The sequence below is a fragment of the Lepidothrix coronata genome, unplaced genomic scaffold (genome assembly GCF_001604755.1).
Source record: "Lepidothrix coronata isolate B3197 unplaced genomic scaffold, Lepidothrix_coronata-1.0 Scaffold20, whole genome shotgun sequence".
In the NCBI taxonomy this organism is placed as follows: domain Eukaryota; kingdom Metazoa; phylum Chordata; class Aves; order Passeriformes; family Pipridae; genus Lepidothrix; species Lepidothrix coronata.
In genome coordinates, this window is record NW_016690200.1 from 2,566,149 (window position 1) to 2,587,846 (window position 21,698).

Consider the following 21,698-nt stretch of genomic DNA (forward strand, 5'->3'; position numbering starts at 1 on the left):
CTTTGCAGTGAGTTCTCATCCTCAAACGATGGCCTTGTGAGATTAGCGATCCTTAGCAAGGGAACCACCAGCATGGGTCTGATCTCATTATCTTCTGGGTGTTTGTCATGCTGTTAATTTATATGAACAAACTTCGCAAATAAAATTGACTCTGCTGGTGGATCTTTTCCCAGGAATGAATATATTTGTTCTCAGAGTAGCTCCACCAGCTAAACAGGGACAACTCACTGCAGAAGTCGTCACACTAAATCAGAATATCTCTCACATGGAAAGGCTTTTCTTTCAGAACGGCATGGAACAAAATGAGAAATAAATCCTCAATACTCAAATACACTGTGGGGCAGAGTTTGTATCTATGGCCCAGCAGTATTCCCACAAAGGAATGCCTGTGTTCAGCAACATCTGGCATGTGTTCATACGTGCTGGCTAGGCTGAAGTCAGCATGGGAGCTGTGGGGGCTCAGGACTCTCAATATCAAGGCCAGAGATTTTGCCAGGTTACCACAGTTACTGGAGAACAAAGTGGCCCTAAATAAGAGACCCGCACTGAAACACAAAGTGCAAAGCTCGTGGGTGTCATTGCTCCCTTTAACCTGGCAGAAAGGAGCTCTGTGTGCAACAGCAGTGGTCCAGGTCCAAGGCAGGTGGGACTGATGTTTGAGATGAGACTCGCCACACACAAACCTGGCAGACAGCTTTGTGTCAGGGCTAATTAATGCAGCCTCCCAGTGCAACCACAGGGAAGAAATAGGCACTTTTCAGGAACAACTCATCCAGCTTATCTGAGATGACTTCAGAATTCAACAAGTTGCAGGCTAAAATACCTGTCTCTTCTCTGACCTCAGACCCCTGCTCAGATGTAGGCATTTATATCTTTTCACCTGATGAATCCCTCTGTGTATCAAGGGCCATCTATAAATTTAAAATTATTATTTCAAACAGGTTGGCACAGTCAGGGTTGAGGAAGGATTTCCCATCTATAAGGTTTTGCCTGACTGCCTAAATGAAATTGGACCAGATTTCACCTGTTAATGAGGCCTTATGCTATTTTAGTCTTTCAGCCCTCCTTTGTAGCCAGTCTTTAAACCTGTGTTCCATTAGAAAAGGACTAATGCTAAAAATGAAAGAAGCAGAAGACCATTTGGAAACAGTTGACCCTGGAAGGAAGAGAGACAATGGTTATTCATAGGGCTAGACAGACCTTAGAACTTGTCACTGAAATGCATTGCTGCCTCTAACACAGGCCAGACACAGGTGTGGGGTGCAGATTCATAGCATCCTGCTCTCAACTTCCCCGACTAACTCACCTGGCAATCCCAGCACACCATGGCTGTGGTGCCATTCACATCTACTCAGCTTTGCTTCTCTCCAAGAAATCAGATTAGAGGGTGGTGATGACAGCAGCCTGCCGTGGCAGGAGGAGCTGAATAGAACCACACGAGATTAACCAGAGCAATTTATTTGTCTCGAATGTGATGGGCTGTGTTTCTCCATCCACAGTTTTCCCCACCAAAGAGGGGTATGTGGTGCTCCAGTCCTTTTCTTCAGGAAGGGAATGAGGAATTGTGAGCTCCTGTCTCTCCCATCCAAGGAGGGAGAAGGAGCAGACAGCCCCCTTTCTGCCACATGGTGTGAGATGGGTTTACAGGAACTGGGGGGAGACATACAAGGAGATTATCAAATACATCAAATTTACAGTTGGGAGAGAGGGAGATAAGTGGCAGAATTTGCTGTCACTCAAGGCTTTATTACACCTGTTAGCACCCAGGAGAAGTTGGCAGGGGAAAATCACATATACACAAATTGCTCTGCTCCTCTGCTCTTCCCTGGTCAGCTCCAAATCCCTCTGCACAAGGAACTGCAAGGAGACTAGTGCTGGACCTCAATTTGCCTTGGAGTTTGATCATCCCAGGAGAGTTCAGGGAACTGCCCTGAGATTTTTCAGCACCTTGGGGTGCTCCATCTTCATTCTCATGGCTATCTGTCTCTTCGGAGCTCCTTCCAGCTGTGCTGTCTCCCTCACCTGCTGTCAGTGCCCAGTACTGAGCCAGAAATTCCCTGCACCAGGGAATTTATGCTACATATAAGAGGAGACAAAGAGCCATGTCCTGCTCACATTAAAGCTCTACATGTCCATGCACTGCGCTGCAGTGCTGTAGAAAAAACAGCAAAACACAGAATATTAAACCAGCATAATCAACCCAGTCCAACCAAGCTGCTTTCAGGGGTTTCTGTGAGCTGCCCTGTCTATAAAGTCCATGCCATAATCCAGATCTCTCTGCACAGCATGTGTTTTGCTGGTTGGTGTGCACCAGCTGTGTGTACGCTAAGCAGGAAGATCCCAAAAGCCGGCAGCCCCGCACACCCCCTCCTTCCCGCCTGCCACAGTGTATAAATACAGCCGCACAGACCTTGTTTGTGCTGGAAGACAAGGCTCCCTGCAGACAATTTATTGCAGCCTTCCCAGGGTGGCCCCCTGCTCTGTTCACCCGGGGGAAGGTGTAATAAATTGCCTGCGGGGAGGCTTTGCTCCTCAGAGTCTCTTTAGAGATATGAGAAACTTCTGTCCAGTCGGAAGATTTACTTGTGTAAAAACCGACCTTTGCTTGAGGAAGGGAACTAATGGGGCTCTGCTACTTAGCACACAGCTCTGAGCTAAGCCATCCATTACACACACATCTTAATAGCAGTCTGGCTCTTGAGTCCCATAACATCATTTCTGTTTTCTGCTTAACTAGGAATATATTTGTATAAGTGAGCTGTGTTGAGAGAAGGGGATAAGTTGTTTTTCCTTTCCATTCAGCTACCCCAGGTGGAAGAAAAAGCAGCATTCTGTTGTTTTGAGCCACATTTTAAACATGTTGATGCTGGCAGCATTGTCTTGTCTAATTTTGGGAAGCATTTAGACAGCATGATAGGTACCATGCAGAAATGATGGATGCTGTCAGTGTAGGATTTGTATCTAATTTGGATCAAGCAGCGATAGCTGTGTCAGTGCCTACACACGGCTACTCTGACGGGGTCAAAGTCAGGCAGACATTGTTTCCATTTCCAATGCAATTTCTGTGTTTGTATCTTACACCAGTGGGTGTGATATTCTGTCATCAGGGGAGCAACAGAAAGGTCTGCTGTGAGGGGTCCCCCCATCGCCAGGGCATTGGACAGGGGGTAGAGTCAGTGAGTTAGTAAAGCTTATACCAAAGCAAATCACAGCAAATCATACCTTTGTGTGCTGGTGACAATACATGGAATGGCTGAAGGGATTTCTCTTCCTAAAATGGTCCAAAATCCTCCGATGAAAGATGGTCTCTGGATACTGAGAGATGGTGTTATGCCAGACAGTGCATACAGAAAGTCACCTCTAATAGACAAGATGTGACTCTTGGCAAGGACCAAAGAGCAGAAAAGGGCTGTGCTGATGCTCAGGAGATTGAGGAGCAATGCCCCTGGTGACTGAGGGAGAGGAGGGGAGGAAGGCAGCTTGCTGTTGTGTTGCAGTCACTGCTCTCACCTCCTGCTTGGGACAGACATCCACATCACTCCAAGCCGGAGGAGCTGCAGCAGTTTTTGTGCAAAAATTAACACAACTTTTTGTACAAAAATGCACTTCTCTTGCAAGCCAAACCAAGCTCCATGGGACACTGCAGGGGTGGAACAATTTGCAGAGTATATTGAGCTGGGTTGCTGCTTTTACAGCAGGTCTGGTTCCCCACATGGGGAGGGGGCAGTGGAGTCATTCTGAAGTCAGTGCCTTTGCTTCATGCTGTAACCAAGCATCAGGAAGAAATGTGCCTGCATTTACCACCTTGATTCCTTCCCTTCTCTGTGTTGATACTGGACCACCTTGTAATTTGCAAAGACTCCCAGGACATACAGCCTGGAAGAGACTAAGAGAGTTGGTATCTATATATTCCAAAGTAGGTCCCTAACTATTTTTTACATAAAGATGAGGCATAGGAATGAGCAAATATCCCCAAACACATGGTTTTCCAGGAGTTCAATGGGCCAACATCTCAGAAACACTAAGAAAAAAGGATTGGCAGTGGGTAAAGGTGTAGACAGCTTCACAGTACAGTACAGCTGATGGGAAAGAGAAAGGGAACAGGCTCAGGTTAAACAATATTCATATCTTTTCATTTTGCTAGCAGCAATTCTCTGTATCTCTGGAATCACTTTCACCTCCAGTTTTCTGGCTTCCCTGCAATGAAGTCAAAGTTGACACAGACTTCTCTTGCTGCGTCCTGTCCCCTGCATACTGATCCCATGGGCTGGGCAAGGGGGGGGCTGAGCGTGGCACAGGCGCAGGGGACAGGACATGGCATCCAAACCAAAATGAATGCAAAAGGGGAGGTAAATGGAGCTTTTTAGCTGATTTTCATTCCTGACTGATTACTTAACAGGCCAACTACTTAGCATGAGCATTGTCTGCTTTAAGTGTCAGCACATAAAAGTGCACCCATGACTATTAGCAAACAGGGCTGGAACATAAAAGCTGCTGTGCAGCCTGTGCTGCTCAGAATACTCATTTAGCATGAGACACTGGACATAATGACATCTGCATTTAAGTCCATTATACCAATGCATGTGATTTTTCTTTTCCTGGTTAGCAAATGGCCTCATATTTTTCAAATTATCCTCTGAGGTTCTGAATGACATGGTGAAGGATAATTAACCAGACTCAAGGATGGATGAGGCAGAAAAGGGGTGTTCTCCTTTATCCATTGCTTTGTAATAATGAAATAAGGGGCAGTCCACTGACAGAGCCACCAAGCTCTGCTGACAGAGCATCCCAACCCGATTGGAGTCAGCCAACTGGGAAAGATGTGGATAGAAGTCTTTTGGACTAGCTGGTTCCCACTGGAGTCAAGCTTCACAAGAAGTAGGATGATATCACTGCCCCAGGACAGATATATACCTAAAGTAGGCAAAATATCCATTTGCTGTGGTCATGTTTTGAAATATCATTGTGTTGAAGATCACAGAGAAATATTTTTACTGTTTGGCAGGTTCTGCTTGGAAGTAAAAACAGGGGCTTGTGCTCTCGAATGCTATGACAGTCTTATCTTCCCAGTCAGCAACTTCACTGCTCAGAGCCTGGTCTCTGCTGGGTGATAGATGGCCAAGTTCAGGCTGGTGGGATATGGCCAGGGCTGTGTGTTAGAGCCAATGCTAAATACTTTTTGTTCGAGAGTTTCTTTTGGTGTGCGGAAATTGGAAGTGCTGCTCCTTTCTGCTCTCACTGTCCACACAAGCACCCCGCCAGCTCAGGTGCTTGACAGTCCTGAGCTCTCCAATCCCCACCACAAAGATGAAGCACTAGTGTTCAAACACCTTCCCAACACTGCTAAATTTGCCCATCTGCACACACACTTATGAGACCAGCAGCAGCAGTCAGGGATTCTCCTGGTGAGCCCAGGACCCAGTCAGGCATTTCTCTGAGCCGCAAGTTAGAGGTGGGTGGGCCTGTGTGTTATGCAAGGGAGAAGTAACAGTAATACCAGTTTCCCAACACCAAAGGATCAAGAGTTTCCACGGACACCACTGTGAGTCTGTGCTTGGCTGGCTACAATGGGAATTGCCATTCATCATGGTATGAGGGGGCTTAAGCTGTCTCAGAGCACGTTGTCAGTTAACCAACGCTTAATAGAGAGCAATCTGATCAGTACAAGACACAGCCTCGTAGCTAAAAAGCCTTAAATGTTTCAGATGCAGCAGCTTCTGAAGTCTTCCAACACCTTCTGCAGTACTCATTATTATTTCTCTGCTGTTGAGAGGGAGCAGCCAACGTAGGCACTTTGTGTTCATTATCCAGAGTAATATTCACTGGTCTATTTAATTAATGCTTAGAAAATGTACTTGATGAATTATAAGTTACTGGGGCAGGGGAGGGAGGGGGAATGCAGAAATAGATTAACGTTGGCTGATCTTTTAAACTTTCTCCAAAAATATTTCTTTGGTTTTTACACTCAGCAAGTCTCATGGGGTGTCCCCCCTTCCTACACACAGCTAATTTCTCACAGCCACAGTTGCTGACTATCAAGGAACCTCTTGTAGGAGCTGCTGAAGGAAAAGCTGTTTGCTGGGTGTACTGCAAGAGATGTAGGTAGTGGAGCAGAGGTGTTGGGCACATTATACTGCCTCTTTCTCTATCCAGCCCATCCATTATATCCTGGATACATCAGCTTCACACCACATGGAGGAATGATTCTCTCAGGGGAGTCCTCAACAGAAATCTGAGAGTGCCCCTCGAAACTGATGATCTTGAAACATGCACAAGAAAGGGCTCATAAGCTTAACAGGCAAAACAGACAGAAGGAGGCAGAGAAGGGAGCGGTATTTTCTAAACACAGCACACAACAGCCCAAGCAGCTAAATTATTTTCATAAGGTCATGAAGGAAACCTGTGTCTGACTTGGGAATTTAACCCAGATTTTTGTGCTTGGTTCATTGCCTTAGCAGCTGGATGCTTCTGCCTGCCTCCTTTGTCACTGACACTGGTCATTGTAAAGTGTGATTTCCCTCACCATATTTGGAAAAGGTGGTAAGAGGAGGAGCTCTGACAGAGATTCACCATCAATGAGGGGAAAGGAAGAGTCTTTCCCTCCCCTTTCTGTCGTTACAGCACCAACTGTGAATTCGGGGGAGTCTACTCCAGTTCGGGTTTTCTGAGCTTGCCACACAGAAAATCCCATAAGAGTTCCCTTTGCAAATCTGTTTTCTTTTAAGTAGCACCAATTTCCTGGTGCACATGTTTTGCATTTGCCTGGGTGCATGTGTGAGAGCCAGTAGCTCCCCAGCTCGCTCTCCACCCTGGAGATCGCTTGCGAATTGGGTTTTCTTTGTGAGGGTGAAGTATCATGTGCAGGCTCTGTGCTCAGAGAGGCTCAATTTTGTACAGAAAATTATCTGTGTAGGTGTCCATGTGGAAAGCCTTGGGAATGCTCCTTGCAGCCTTAAGAAATGCAATATTGCCCTCTAGCGATGGTGAGGATGGTCTCGTCTGAGCTGGTGAAATAAAAAGCGTTTTGGCTAACCTTCAATGAGATTCAAAATGGAATAAATGTGTTCCTGTTTTCTTCTGACCTTGGAATTAAAGATCCTACCGTCATAACTCAGAGAGCACTGGTAGTGGTGATAAGCAGGGAAGGTTGTTCAAGAATCACAAAATGTGTAAAATTAGCATTATTCTCCATGAATTCAGCAGACGGAAAGCCAGCTGCACTCACAGAGCAGATCTAGTAAGAAGGTTCCTTTTTTAATGCAAAATTTTTTGCATTTCTAAAGCCAAGTATATTTTTATTTGGAAAAAAAAAAAAAAGGAGAGAGAGAGGCAGTTTCAAGTACAGGAGATGAAACACTGTGGAAAGCAGAAAAAAATAAGAAAAAGTCTAATCTTTGTGTTTCATCATCACTGTATTCAGATGTTGTGAGTTTTGGGGGTTGGAGGTTTGGGGGGCTTTTTTTTTTTGGTTGGTTAGTTGTGGGTTGTGTTTGGTTTTTTGATTCAAGTTTTATTTTTATTTCTTGTTTGAACCCTTCTGGAGGGGGAGAAGGAGGGATAATAGAGGAGCCCTTCAGCAGATGAAAAAAATGTTTCTCTCACTCTAGTAAGCAAGGAGCTGGTTCTGTCAGGAAATAGAGTGTTTTGAATACCCTTCAGAAGACACTCAGGAGCATTACAAAGCCTTGACCTTTGCCCCTAAGAAGGTTGTGTTTAAGGCCCTTGCTTCTGCAAATAGCTCAATGTGGACAATCCCTCCAGTGCTTGTGTGAAGCCCCAGGAGCGTCCACAGGTCTCTCGGCTCCTCTCCCAGACAGCGGGGTCAGGGAGTGAGGTTTCTCTGTAACTGGACCCCGCATGTCAGCCCAGATTCCTCAGGAATTTGGTTATTTTAAAGTCCCTGATGCAGACATCATTTCCCTGGCACCTTCCTCATTCTAATTGCCTCTGACAAGGCACGATAGTACTGGAATTTATGTATGGAACATCGCTGTCACTGCACTGCAACTTAAAGATCACTGCAAAGCAGCATGGGCAGACAGAGCTATTTATTTTTCCTTACTTAAAACACTAAGTGAATGCAAAATTCACTTCAATCATTCACTGAACCAATCCAGCTTTCTCTGTTACTACAGGAACACACCGCATACCTGTACATAACGATCAGTCATCACATTGATAGTATCCTGAGCTTTTTTCCCCCCAGAACTTCACAAGGCGAAATTGGAGCCAATTCAAGCCAGTGACAAAACTCTCACGCACAGAGTTCACTGCCAAAGGATCAGACCTTCCAAGCAGGCAGGACATGGAGTACTGAATAAATGCATACGTATCATGGGCTTTCAACATAATTGTAAATATTTTGGGCGATCAGCCAACGCAAGAGAGTGGGTTTTTCTGACTCGGAGGGTTTGGACTTTCTTCTGAGGTCTGATTAGTCATCTCAGCTCCAAAATAAATAGATTATTATGCTTCCCTTTCATCCCCAGCATCACTACTCATAGTACTGGTGAATTGTGAAAAGTTAGTAACTACTGCTAGTTGCTCACTCGGTGACCATAGCTACATAATGTAAAGAAGCCTTTATAAAATTTGCCTTATGCAGAGCTGAAGACAGCAGGAGAGGAACCCAGAAGTGCATTTCTGTCAGTGAATATTTTTACAAGAAGCAGGTTAATAGCACAGAAATGGTTACGATAGGTGGAGTGAAGAAGAAATGCCAAAATGTGATGGTGAACAAAGGGGAACCTTACAGGTAAACAAAATAAAGGATTATTTTGAGCCTAAAAACAAAACAAAGGGTTATTTAGAAACTAAGTCATTCACTTGATGATCCAGTTCCTTTGGTATGGCTGGGGTGGTGGTGACTGATCATGCCCTGGAGCCTGCACAAGCCTCCTTCACTACCCCAAAACAAAGAAAAAAGGTTCATTTTTAGTACACTCATCATGACTGCGTTGACCATATTTTTCAATGTAATAAGTGCATTTCCATGTTTTGTCTTAGTTTTCCCTCATTCCTAACCCCTCTTGCTTTCCCTTTCAGGTTCTACATTGAAAGCATCTCCTATCTGAAGGACAATGCCACCATCGAGCTGTTTTTCTTGAACGCCAAGTCCTGCATCTACAAGGTAAGGACTCAGGGAGCTCTGTGTGGCATCGGCCACATTTTCTGTCTGCATTTTCTGTCTTGAAATTCACACCTGGACTTTCAGACTTTCCTCCTCTTCCTCCTCACAGCCTCCCTCACTCCTCTACCTCCAGCCGCCCCAGCACTTGGCAGCAGCTTCCCTGTCAGAGGGAGGTTCAAAGGAAAAACACCCCTGAAAGCACCTCTTGTGGCAGGCAGGAGTGAATTTGCACTGCTAAAATTATAAACTGGCTTGTATTTAGAAAGAAAGGTCTGAGTTTGTGTTAAAAACTCGAGTGGATGTCATGAGGGTTTCCCGCCCAGAGGGGGCGGCAGTGAGGCGTGGGCGCCATATTCTGGGCTGGGCGATGGGGGAGGGAGGGTGTGTGTGAGGGGGAAGAGCTTGTGAGAGGGAAGGATGGAATACCCTGACTTGGAAGGAGCCCATTAGGATCGTCGAGTCCAACTCCTGGCTCTGTCCATACCAACCCTGAAAATCGCACCATGTGCCTGAGAACATTGTCCAAACGCATCTTGAAATCTGCCACGCTTGACGCCATGATCACTTCCTTGCGGAGCCTGTTCCGGTGCCCAAGCACCCTCTGGGTGAAGAACCTCTTCCTAATATCCCACTAAACCTCCCCAGACACAGCTTCATGCCATTCCCTCGGGTCCTGACTCTGGTCACCAGAGTAAAGAGATCTGTGACTGCCCCTCCACTGTCCCTCGTGAGGAAGCTGCAGACCACCATGAGGTCTCCCCTCAGTCTTCTCCAGGCTGAACAAACCAAGTGACCTGAAGTTTGTGGGGCAGCAGGAGTCTGTGGGTATATGTGTGAGTGGACTAAGGGTACCTGTGGGTATGTACTGAAGATCACCTTTTACAGGAACAAGCCATGCACTGAGAAATATTTTTTTCTATCAGGAATAGCCCTCCCTGGTAGGCCACTGAAACACCAGCCTGCTGTCCCCGGCTCTGTAGCTCAGAGCAGCCCCTGGTGAGGTAGTCTGTGCGCCAGAGATAAGGGCATCCTGGCACAGCCTCCACTCAGAGTAGTGCCCTCAGCAGAGCAGTGAAGCTGATCCCCCAGATACCACAAGCCAAACATACACATGAAAGGACTGGGTGCAGAGAATTAACCAGCCCCAGACCACGCTGAGGTGGAGATTGGCAGTGTGCAGACTTAGCCAGGTGGGCTGGACGTCTGGGACTGGGAGAGGTTTTTCAGCAGCTGGGATTCCCTGGGAGGATCCCTTCTACCTCCCTGTGTGCTGGCAGAGGCCATTCCTGATGACTCACCTCCATCTGCCAGGGAGGAAGCAGTAGGAAAAGACAACTGTAGTCAGGGAACAATTTTACTCACATCCCACAACTCAGCACATTTGTGACCTGCTAAGCCAAATAGCTTACAACGAACCCAGAGCCTTGCTTGACATCTACATGTCCTAAAATGTAGGGGCTAACTTTGCATCTTCTAAAATGCAGAGCAGAAGCCAGCAAATGCCTTTTTTCCAGTGCTCAGGAACCAGGCAGGGTCGCTGAGCTGAGCTGTGCAGCGCTTTGCTCTCAGGCAAGGCTGCAATTAGATGTGCTTAGTCAGCCCTCCTCAGCAACAAGCTCAGTGAGCATCACATTTTGGTTCCTGGGGAAAGTTCCTTTTTGAAGTCTTGCCAGGAAAAGCTTACACCGTTGTTCTTTTTTTGGAGAAAGCTTAATAATAAGAGGAGAGGAAAAGAAATAAAGAAAAAAAGTGCCTACAGACCTAGGTTGGTCTATTTCAGTCTGACCTCTCCTGAAACCATTACTTTGCACATTCAAGCTGACTGTCATCTCTACCCAAAAATAGCCCTGTTGAATTCCCAGTCTCCCATAAGGATCCTTCCCAATTTAACTTCCAGCCACAGTAAGCCATGCTGTGCTATTAAAAAAGGCGCTGAATTTGAAAGTTGGGTGCAAAGTATCTGCTAAGACTCAGGGCAAGCACCCACCCAGCACGCCTGCAGGACTCCTGTAGCTGTAAAAAGGGGAATTCAGTGTTTAAGCACAGCCAGAGCTTCTTGTTCCTGCAGCTAGCAGGTGGTGTTGCATGCTCCCAAACCTTGAAAGCTTCCTTGTTGCACCAAAAGTTTCCTTGTTGGGCTTCCCATGAATACCTCCACCTCTGGTTCTGCTGCAGCCCAGAAAGACCATACTGTGTATGAAATAAGTGTAGTTCCTAATGCTGTGCTGGAACCTCAGACCTTCCCCTGTTAATTCTCCAGACAGACGTCCTCAAACATCCCCATACACAGAGATGCTCAAGCTGGGAAAGAACAAAACTGAGGCCTGTTTAGTTTGGGGCTGCTGGTCACTGGGTTGCCAGCTGGCTCTGTGCTAGGGCTGTACTCCTCTGGTTGTGCCCACCACTCCCCCTCAATCGCCCTGTTGTGTAATGAGACATTCATGAACTCACACACCCAAACCCTCACACAGGACCAGCAAGATACTGTTGCTCAGAAAGGCCAAGCCACGTTTGTACTACCAAATAAGACAGGGCTTGGCATCAGACGCTGTCCCTTGATCAGTCAGGCTGTTTAATTACTAGCACGTTCTGGCGTGGGTTTTGGCGTGTGCCAGCAAGCTCCGTCCCAGGCGTTGCTTCGGCACTGTTCAAGGTTGTGCACCTGTTCCCAATAGGCTACACAGTGGTGGAAACCCCATCTGGGACTGGGGCAGGGAGGAATAGTGTTTAGTCCTCTTGCACCCGCCACTTCCCTTGGCACAAGGTTCATCCTTGGTGCAGGTGCCTGTGTGAGTCAGGCAGTTCAGCTGAAAGGGGAAAGGTGTGTTTATCGCCCGCAGCAGAGCTGCTCTTCGCTCCCCAAGGACTTGTTATGAAAGAGGTGAAGAAATCACTTATTTTAAAAAGCTGGCGCTGGTGAAAGCCAAGGACACCTGGATCTTACCCTGTGTTTTGTTCCCTTTACTTTTGATTTTGCCAGAGACAAGCCAATGCAGCAATTGTGGCTTGTAAATGAGGTGTGGCCGTGACTTGGCTGAAGCGTGGATCACAGCAGTGATCTATATTTAGATCACTCACTTCTTGCCAGATGAAGTAAAACATTAAAAACAGCAGCTTAAATAAATACAACAGAAAAATCACAAGAGTGAGCTGAGCAGTGATCCAGTTTACCAGTCCATGTACATAGGAGACAATGTAGGAGTTCTAGTTGCAGAATAGAGATCTAAACAGTATCTCAGTGAAAGCCCATTAGCTTCCCAAAGGCAGGGACCAAAGACTCAGGAAGAGCACACTTGGCCACAAGACTAGTGCTCATCTATCCGTCCCAAGCATCCTTGATACCGGGTCTGCATCCCAAGCATTCAGACGAAGCAGTGCCTGGACCCCTTGGTTTTGTGACTGCCATCTCAGGCACAACAGAAGCATCCTGAGAGGACCTAATGGGACCATCAGTGTCCTTCATGTGAGCAGCGTGTCCAAGCAAACCCTTCAGGATTGCTTTCATCACAGGCTGGATCCTATAGAATGGAGCAGAGAAGATCTACCAAAAGATTTGCTGTCACAGCTCATTCTCAAACCACCCCCAGCCCCAGTGCTTGTGGGGGTGAAAGGGCCAAAACCAGAGCTCCCATCCTGCACATGGGAATATGGCTCTTTTTGCTTTGAGTTTACCCTGGGCAAGGATCAGAGTTCGGGGGGGACTTTGACACAACTTCAGTGAAGACAAATTCTAATTTCCTTGCTTTTGTAAGCCAAGGACAAAGCTGTGTTCCCTTTGCATGGGTGCATGGGTGACAGTTGGGGGCAAAAAAATGTATTCCCTAGGCTACCTGTCACTGAATCACACAAGAAAATAAAATTTACCCTGATCCTCAGCCTTCCACCTGCTTTCTCCTTGCTCTTCCTTCATGCCACATTCAGTTATGCTTCATTTACCAAGCCATTACACCAAATATTTGGCTTTCTCCACATCTGAGTGGAGTGGGCAGGTTCTCCCTCCCTTTAGTTTCCAGGAGCACAGAGAATGCTTTGAAGCCAGGGGAGAAGACTGGCACCACATGCTTTGCTGTGCAGTAGGCAGGAGGAGATGTATGTCCTTCTTACAGCAGCTCAAACTCAACTCTCTTTTTCTTTCTTGTTTTCTTCACCTTTCAAGGAACTCATTGAGGTTGACAGTGAGGTGGTGTTTGAACTGGCTGCGTACATCTTGCAGGTAAGCACCCACCTTCTCTCACTTCGTGCTTTGTTATGTTGCATTAAATCTTTTGATTTGCCAGAACCACAACAGCTGTATGGCAGTGTAGGAGTTCCCTCAATTGCAGGAGAAAGATGTCTTTACACAGTTTTCATGGTTTCTACCAAAAGGAGTACAGAAGGCTCTCAAACCAGACCTCTCCATGCAGGGAGCAGATACTACTGCTCAGCATTTTGCATACAGAAATGTGTATTATATTTGCACCAACACAGGTATCCAAGACCCTGGAGTATAATGTACAGCCAGAGAAAATCTAAATGATGAATGCAAATTCCTAGGTGAAATCCACATGCAATGGGTTCTTCTTCAATGACCCTCCTTGCATTTGTTTTCCCAATGGGGTTTGGTCCTCTGATGAGCTCCATAAGTTTCTACATATGCAACTATCTGTATTCTTCAACGTGGGCAGAATGGCTTAAAGACTTTCCAAAATATTGTCTTTTGAAGTTCCGCTCTTCAAGAAGAGGGAAAAGGGTCAGAGGGCAAATGACCAGCAGTGTTTGGTAAATACCTAATTCCCAGAAAAGAATCTTCTCAGGGTAACGAAGGTGGGTTATGTGAAAGTTCTCTTTTTAGGAGCTTGACTGTGGGAGCAGATCAGACATAATTGTCAGATGATCCTTGTTCCCCTCTCTTACCGTCTGATTTTTTTCCCATGAGCCATGAAGCTGTGAGGAGCTGTGTGAGCAGAAAAGCCAGCTCATCAGAGTGCACTAATAAATAACAATGCACTGCACTTCTAGAGCACTCGCCATGTTAAAGAAGCAATTAATGCGTAGGGATTTGAACCTTCATTAAAATCATTTTATGTAACAAAAATGGAGTGAGAGAGTCAGGATGGGGGACTCAATTAACAGCACATTATAGAAACTGCATATTGGCTGTTGGGGGAATACACATCAAACAACGGGCCCATTGTGAGGAGCAGCAATGGGGTTATGAATCTATTGTCTGCTCATCCTAATGAATAACTTACGTGCTTAGTAATTGTACAGCCAGATCCAGAGCTCCTGCCATAACCCTTGTTGCTGGGATTGTTTCTTGCCACAGATACAGGATGTTACGTGTATTCCTGTAGTAGTTTGATGTGTAACTTAATGAAAATACTCAAAACAAGCCACACCTCTGCTCTCTGTAACCAGAAATTATTACAGCCTGTGTTTGTGACAGGATCCAAGTAAAACAAATGGGATCATACTGCATTTTGTTCTACTTCTCGCTGCAACATTTAGGTCAAAGCACTGAAGTATGAAGAATATACCCTACAAAATTGTTTTTTGAATTTAGTATGCTCATCCCTGTGCAGGCCAGGGCATATCCTTTGGGCCTTTCTATGTGTTGAACTATCATCATGGCATGCTCGAGGAGTCCTTCCTACGAACCAGAGAAGTGCTTGTCTGTCCTTCAGTTCACTCAAAGGGAAATGGGAAGATAGTAAAGGTCTGTCAGAACTCAAATGACTTAGTCTGCAGCCTTATTCCAAATTGTTTTATTACCAGAACAAATTGAAGTACCACCAAAGCTCTGAACTTTACCCCAGCCTCAGGACTGAAACACCACTGGACGTGGGCTGACATGTTTTGTGGGTAGATGGATGGATGTAAAGACAAAAGACTTGAATGCAAAACCCAGTCCTCTTGGCAGTGGAAATTCCCTCATTTTCCAAATTACCTTCTTGCACTGTGCTTTCTGTGTAGCTAATGGCAAATGAGGTGCTTTAGCATGAATCATGTGAAAGGCATATTGTCTATGGAAAATACAAAATGCATGTTAAATCTATTGAGGAGGGCACGCACCAGATTCTGAGGGTTTGCCAAGTATGCAGTAAGACTCAGGTACTAATATAACTACTGGAGTGGAACATTATCCAGCCCTTTAACATCAGGCTGTGATGGTAACAAATAGAAATATCTAGATATACAAGCAAGGGAGCTAAATACTCCTCCAAACAGCCATCAAGGAGTTAGAGAAACTTGTGGCTTGCATCCCCTTGAAAGCTGACAGTCAGCAAGTTTTTTGAAAGTCTAGGTACTAAAAAATGGCCAGAATACTTGTAAAAAAAGTCAGAGGAGTTGCAGTCTCAGAGGCTGCAAGGCCACTGCGACTTCAGAGATCTCCTAGTAATGTAGCATCCGCATCAGCCCAAAAAAATTTAATTACTAGCATTACTTCCTGCAACTTCTTGGGTATCCACTAGCAGAATGGGGAATCATCTGGCCCTGTATTAGGCAAACCTTTTGTTTGTTAATCTGCCCAGCTCACTGCATGTATCATGGCACTTGACATTAGATACTGATTCCAAAAAATACATGAGGAATCAATTACAACAGGAAATTGCTGCTAAATGAATTTTGCAAATGGAAAATCTTGAACAGCCGTTTTCTTCTCTTTTTTTTTCCATTTTTAATTATAGATTTTTTATTTTTCTTCCTTGTTTTACAGGAGGCAAAGGGAGATTTTTCAAGGTAGGTGAACTTAAAAGTTTTTACCACTGTGTGCTTTGAGAATGAATCTGGTAAAATCACTGTGTGAGCCATGAGACTCAACTGTTGCTGTGTAGTGATTGCCTGTGTGAGCAATGCAGCTCTGTGTGTATGGCTAACATAGACAGCGGGTTTCCTGATATAATTTCTCCACCAAACACAGCCTTGGACCAGAGCATGCCTTGCAAACAGCATTGTTTGTAATTTTGTTGTTGACAAATCTCATTATGTGCTCATGAAGTTCAGGAAACAGACTAGTCTTCAAAAGGAAATTGCTAAGGAAATGACTCTACGATCACTGTTATATCACAGATCCAGCCAGAAGCAACATTAAAATTCCATGACTAATTGATATTTCAGCTCAAATTTGGACAGAGTTCTCAAAATCACAATTTAGATAATTGGGTTTGTTGAACTTCCGCTGTCCCTTGAGCCAAATCTTCAGACTTACAGTAAGAAATTTGAAGAGGTGACTGTACTTGGTGTTTTAGAAGACTGTTAATGGAATGCCCATGAATTATCATTTAAGTTGACAGTATCTGTCATTTACACATAAGTTGCAACCAAAGGTCAGGTGGTTGTTTGATATCTCGTGTAAGAAACATGAAAGTTCTTTGTGTGAAGCTCAGGAGAACTGACTATGCTAAGTATTTCACATACTCCATGTATTATTTTTGCTGACCTGGACGTGAGTTCAGCTGGAGGACCACAATATCCTCAAAAGTTAGTTTCAGAATGGGCAGTGCGTTGAATTGCCAGATGAGCCCAAAGAGATATCTTAATTTTGCCAGCATTGAGATACACTGAGAGAAGACCGTAATGATAAGAGGCTGTGAATAACAGGCAGGATCCACCATCTGGTGGTCTGGGACTTCTAGCCAGCTAAAATTTGAGTCAAATCAGTGAAAAGGAACAATGCATTGCAGATATCACCTGTCTGTTGTGGAGTCTGAGCTGACAGAAGGTAACCCTTGCTAAAAGGAAGTTTAAGTTCTGCCACAATATTTCTCAAAACCTTAACATGCAAAATCCTGACATTCATCTGACCACAGAACACACAAGGCCAGTCTTGCTTTGTTTTTCGGTTCTGCTGAATAACTCAGCTATCAGAAGTGTTTATTTAGAGGGTACTGGAGTGCATGTGGCTCTTTGACTTTTCAATCTGGTTTTCAATGCACTGCCAAGTGCTCAGTCCAGAAGAGTTGGGCCAAGAAGAGTTTTGCCATCCAGACCTGTGATGAACCACATCTTCCACTGGTTTTGCTATGAAGAACAATATTTAATGTTTCTCAGAATACCTTGGACGTGATAAAAACACACTCAGAAAGTGTACATTCAGGCTATGAGACACAGAATAGAGAGTAATAGGACTGAAAGTATTTTATCTTTGAGTATCCATTTCCAGACCATAAGTGGAAACAGCCAGTGGAAAGCACCCATCTGCTAAAAGTTGTATGTTGTAATAAAAGGAATGGTTGAGTTTATCATAGGCCACAAAGAAATGAGGAATCTTCTCTGAGGGCACAGAAGATTCCTCAACCCATGGTGTTAAGTCCTGCCTCCACATCAGTCATCACCATCACCAGCCCTATTAAAACAGCTCTGAATTCCTTCCACCTGTGGATCACAGTGGTTTGAAGTGTAAGGGGAAATCCTTACGTCCAAGTCAGACAGAGAAGGAGTGTCATAACAACAACTTGTTGATATTGCCAGGGATCTGAATTTCAAAATGGGCTTTGATGACAAAGAAATCTGCCATACTAGTGGAGTTTAAAGCCTATTCTTGGATGAAGGTAGAAGAATGCTGCTCTGACCCTCAATGGTGTGGAAGATTTGGCATCTCCAGTGATGTCTGTCCAGCAGCTCCTCTCTAATGTGCGCTGACATGGGTTTATGCGCTGGGTGAGATCCCAGTGCTACTGAAGTCAGCATGAGGTCATGGTGGTCAAGATTTTGCCTGCTGAGATTTGTGGTTATCATATCAGCAGTGTAAAATCTGGGAAATCAAGCCTGGGGTCAGCCAGAGGAACTGCAGTTGAAGGCAAATGTTCTGACTTCTCTTAGGGATGAAGTTAGCTTCAGTGTTTGCAGTTAGTTGATGTTGAAATACTGTTTAAAGCAGAAGTGGCTACTCTTGGAAACAGAGAAGCTTTGTAGTTTTGAATGTCTTGCTGCTGAGATTTAAGTGTTGTGCATGGCAGCATATGTTGTGTGAAGGTTGAACTCTTGAACTCCTGCTTTGTTTTTTAAGAAATAATTTAATTCTAAAGGGTTGCATGCTTGGAACACAGACTGCAGCATTCCCACACCTGTCCTGTCTACTGCCACCGTCAGATTTATAGCCTGTGATCTGGCCCTGATCCAGAAAAGTACGTAAGCACTGGCTCATTTGTAGTGATGGGAGAATTGCTGTTCCCCATGGGAGCCTTCCTGTCACTCACTGAGGATCACCTCAGATGCTGAGACAGTCAAAGCCAAACTGTCACAATTTCAGCTGCAGGTTGGCATCTGCCTGTGGTGGCCAGTGTGATTACCTCGAAATCCCACTGCAGCCAATTTGGAGGATCTGGAGCAGGTTCAGGACTCCTGAATGCAGTTACAAGTCTGCTATTTGGGCCTCTTAACAGTCAGCTTTCTATCTGTGAACTGATACAACGACAGCAGCTCCACTGCTGTTTTTGAGGAAATCATCCCATACCTCAGAATAATCACTGTGCCCATAGTGCTCCTCTTTACTTTCCTGAAAAGGGGCTCTTGTGCCATATCAAACACATTCTACATCCGTTGGTAGGGCATCATCATGCATGAGACTGTTATCACTGATTCTTACCACCTTGGGCATCACAACAACTCCCATTGTTCAGTAAGCCTGGAGAACACACAGTCCAAGTCACCCTCATCTGTTTTGAGCTAAGATGCCACAGTAGCCCTGACAGATCAGTTTAGCATCTGTAGTGGGCAATTCTTTTAAGCCCTTTTCCATTTCTAATGTGTGTTTCATTTCAAAAACAAGCTCATCAGAAATGCTTGAGCTCCTGAACCTGTTTAGATCAAGTAAGACAAGTATTTCTGAGAGTTTGCTCGGAGTGGCCTCATCCATCTCTTAGTTGATAAAGATTTAGGCAGAGCAAGGTTTAAAATAAAAAGCTATTCTCCTTAGGAAGTTCCTAGTCCTCCACACTGAAGGAGAGTGGTTTTCACATTATTTAAGAGAATCCCCAAATGCTTCAGCCAACAAGACTTAAGCAGGCTTACATTCAGGCTGAGAATTTAAGACAGTCAGGTATCCCTATTCAGCTGGTTCTTGGGTTGAACAAGACACTTAAGATTGGATCTGTGCTTTTCAATATTAGCTGAAGTCAATATTTTGACTTCAAAGGCAAAGAATCACTTGTATGAAGCTCCTAAACAAGCACCCTGCAGACTGACCTAAAGGTTATTAGCTCAAGCTAATCTTGTTTCTAGCTGGAAGCTGAGTCACGCTTGGTTGGCAGAGCATGGGCAGGACAAATTTCAGTTCCTTAGATGAACACAAATCCTACAGATATGTAGGCCTCTAGGCCTACACAGAGGAATGAAGCAGAGTGCCCTGCCTAATTTGGGGAGGTATATAGCATATTGTTAAAATAACTGAGATTTTTTTTTCCCCCTAACTTAATCCTACCAGATTTAGAGTCCAGTCCTAAAATCTTTGGGAATCTCACACCAACTTTGGTTGTAAATGTTTGTAATCCAGTTCATCAGCCTTAAACAGCATGTATGTCAAAGCAGCTGCAAATAACATATCCTGTTCATTTGTCCCTCGGTTTGGGGTGGGGAAAGGAAAACCCCTGAGTGAAACAAAATCTGGAACCATTGCAGCCAGCTCCTCATTGATAGCTTTCTTCCAGTTAAGCAGGATGAGACATTTCAAGTAAAGTCCAAGTATCTCCCAGCAACATAAGAAAGAATAACAAGGGAGGAAAGCTAACAGCCAGTTTCCTGTTAAGCAGAATTTCACAACAATTTCAACGTTTGGGCAGATGGCAATCTAACATAGTTTCAGGCTTACTTTTCTTTCTGTGTAACCAAGTGACATTTAACCAATTAGAATGTATTAAAGGGTTACAAAACCCAGGCTGCATTCTTGCAGCCTAATGGAGAAGATCCTAAGCACTGTACTTCAAACAGTGCCATCTAATCTGAAAATCTCAGACTCTGCATTTCCTCTTGCATTCTACAGAATGAAGTACCGTGCTGAGAAGAGATGACAACTTGAACCTGTACCTTTGTTTTATTACTGATCATTGTTATTACACATGCTGGAAAATGTATGGATTTCCTGAGACAACTGCATATGTAATCTTGCTCAAAATTATTGCAGCCAGTTTGCAAAAACTTGTTTTTCACAAAATGTTTATGAAATGGCTGGGCAGGCCTTTTGCCCCCATGTGTAGATAAAAATACTGAGAGATGGTGACTAGTTCATTTGGAAAAGACTCATTAAACAGGCAATATCAGAACCAAAACCAGAACCAGGAGTTCTGATTTCTAGGTCCATTTTTCAGTCAGTCAACCTTACTTCTGGCTATTCAACCAGCCTTCAGGAACCCATGCAAATGGCTTTTCCAGTTCAGTTTTCATACTGTTATTTAGTCTTTTAAGTATTATAATTTCCGCCATAGTGCAGGAATAAAGTGGTCCAGGGGACACAGAGAAAGTGTGTTTGGAGCTTTCCCCTGCATATTAACAAATCTGTGTCAAAAGCACCCTTCTGTATATATCAGCCCTGGAGGCTGGACACTTCCGAATGTAAAATAAATGCAGCACAAGTGACCGGATTAAACAAACACTTTCTAAATACAGTAATAAAATAAACACAATGAGATATTTCACTAGAAAGAGCATGAAATGCAGTAAGTACAAAACCACTAGTGATGCTGCTGGAAACATTTTAAAAATTGAGGGTTTTGGTATTTTAAAAGGAGCCAAAAGGAAAGTGACCTCGTGGCCAGTAGGTCAAATGCAACCTGAGTCGTTATTTTTTTTTCCTTTTTCTTGATTTGGCATCCTTTTGGGAGTCTAAATAATTAGTCTTGAGATGAGTCTTGCCAGAAGGCTTAGTGAATACATGGACCAGGGAATGAAATGCGTTTTTGCTCCTGGAAGTGATTACCTGAAATACATTTGGCACTTTGAGGCTGTGAGGCACTATCTTTATGATATTTTCTGGGTACTGAGCAGAAATGGTAATCCCACCCAATAACATCACTAAGAATGTCTTTTTCTCTGATTCTTAAAAGACTTTATCACAGTGCAAGCAAGCTTTGCACCTTACCAACAGAAAAGACAGAGCTGACTGGTGTTAGCCCTTTCTTTTATGGGAGCCATTAATGACTCAGGCTTTTCCCAGACCCTCCAAGACTGTTAGTCACCTATGCTTGCCCTATTTGATAGCTTTCTGGGCTCAGAAAGTCCCTGTTTGGAAATTACTCCGTGCTTTCCCAGAAAAGTGTTGGCGATTTCTCAACTTCCTTCTGTGAGCAGCCAGCCTCAAAAAGTCACCACTTGAGGGGCAGTTTCTGCCACTTGTGCTTCGATTTTCCCGCGTTCTATTCTTTTTTCCCAGTTTCTTTGAAAATGTCAAAAACTCAGTAAGAGCTGAGTATGCACATGCTGTGGAGGAGACAGCCCTGGGCAGACCTAGAAAACTCTAAACAGCAACAGCTTGTTTTCTGGGCTGTCAGTCACAGAACAGAGCAGCCAGATCAACAGATAGCACAGAGTGGAGCGGCTTCTTGTTCAGGCTTGTGCAGATATTTACCCGCCGTGGAAGAATAAATCTGAATAG

The 21,698-nt window shown here is 44.6% G+C and overlaps 1 protein-coding gene across 1 annotated transcript in view; it reads left to right on the forward strand.

The window, feature by feature from the left end:
- FRMD4A (FERM domain containing 4A) overlaps nucleotides 1–21,698 on the forward strand; it is a 180,466-nt gene that overhangs the window by 92,416 nt on the left and 66,352 nt on the right. Inside the window, exons 5-7 of the mRNA XM_017807716.1 lie at nucleotides 9,046–9,130; nucleotides 13,287–13,343; nucleotides 15,828–15,850. Of these exons, the coding sequence (XP_017663205.1) occupies nucleotides 9,046–9,130; nucleotides 13,287–13,343; nucleotides 15,828–15,850 (165 nt within the window). The remainder of the gene's footprint in view (nucleotides 1–9,045; nucleotides 9,131–13,286; nucleotides 13,344–15,827; nucleotides 15,851–21,698) is intronic.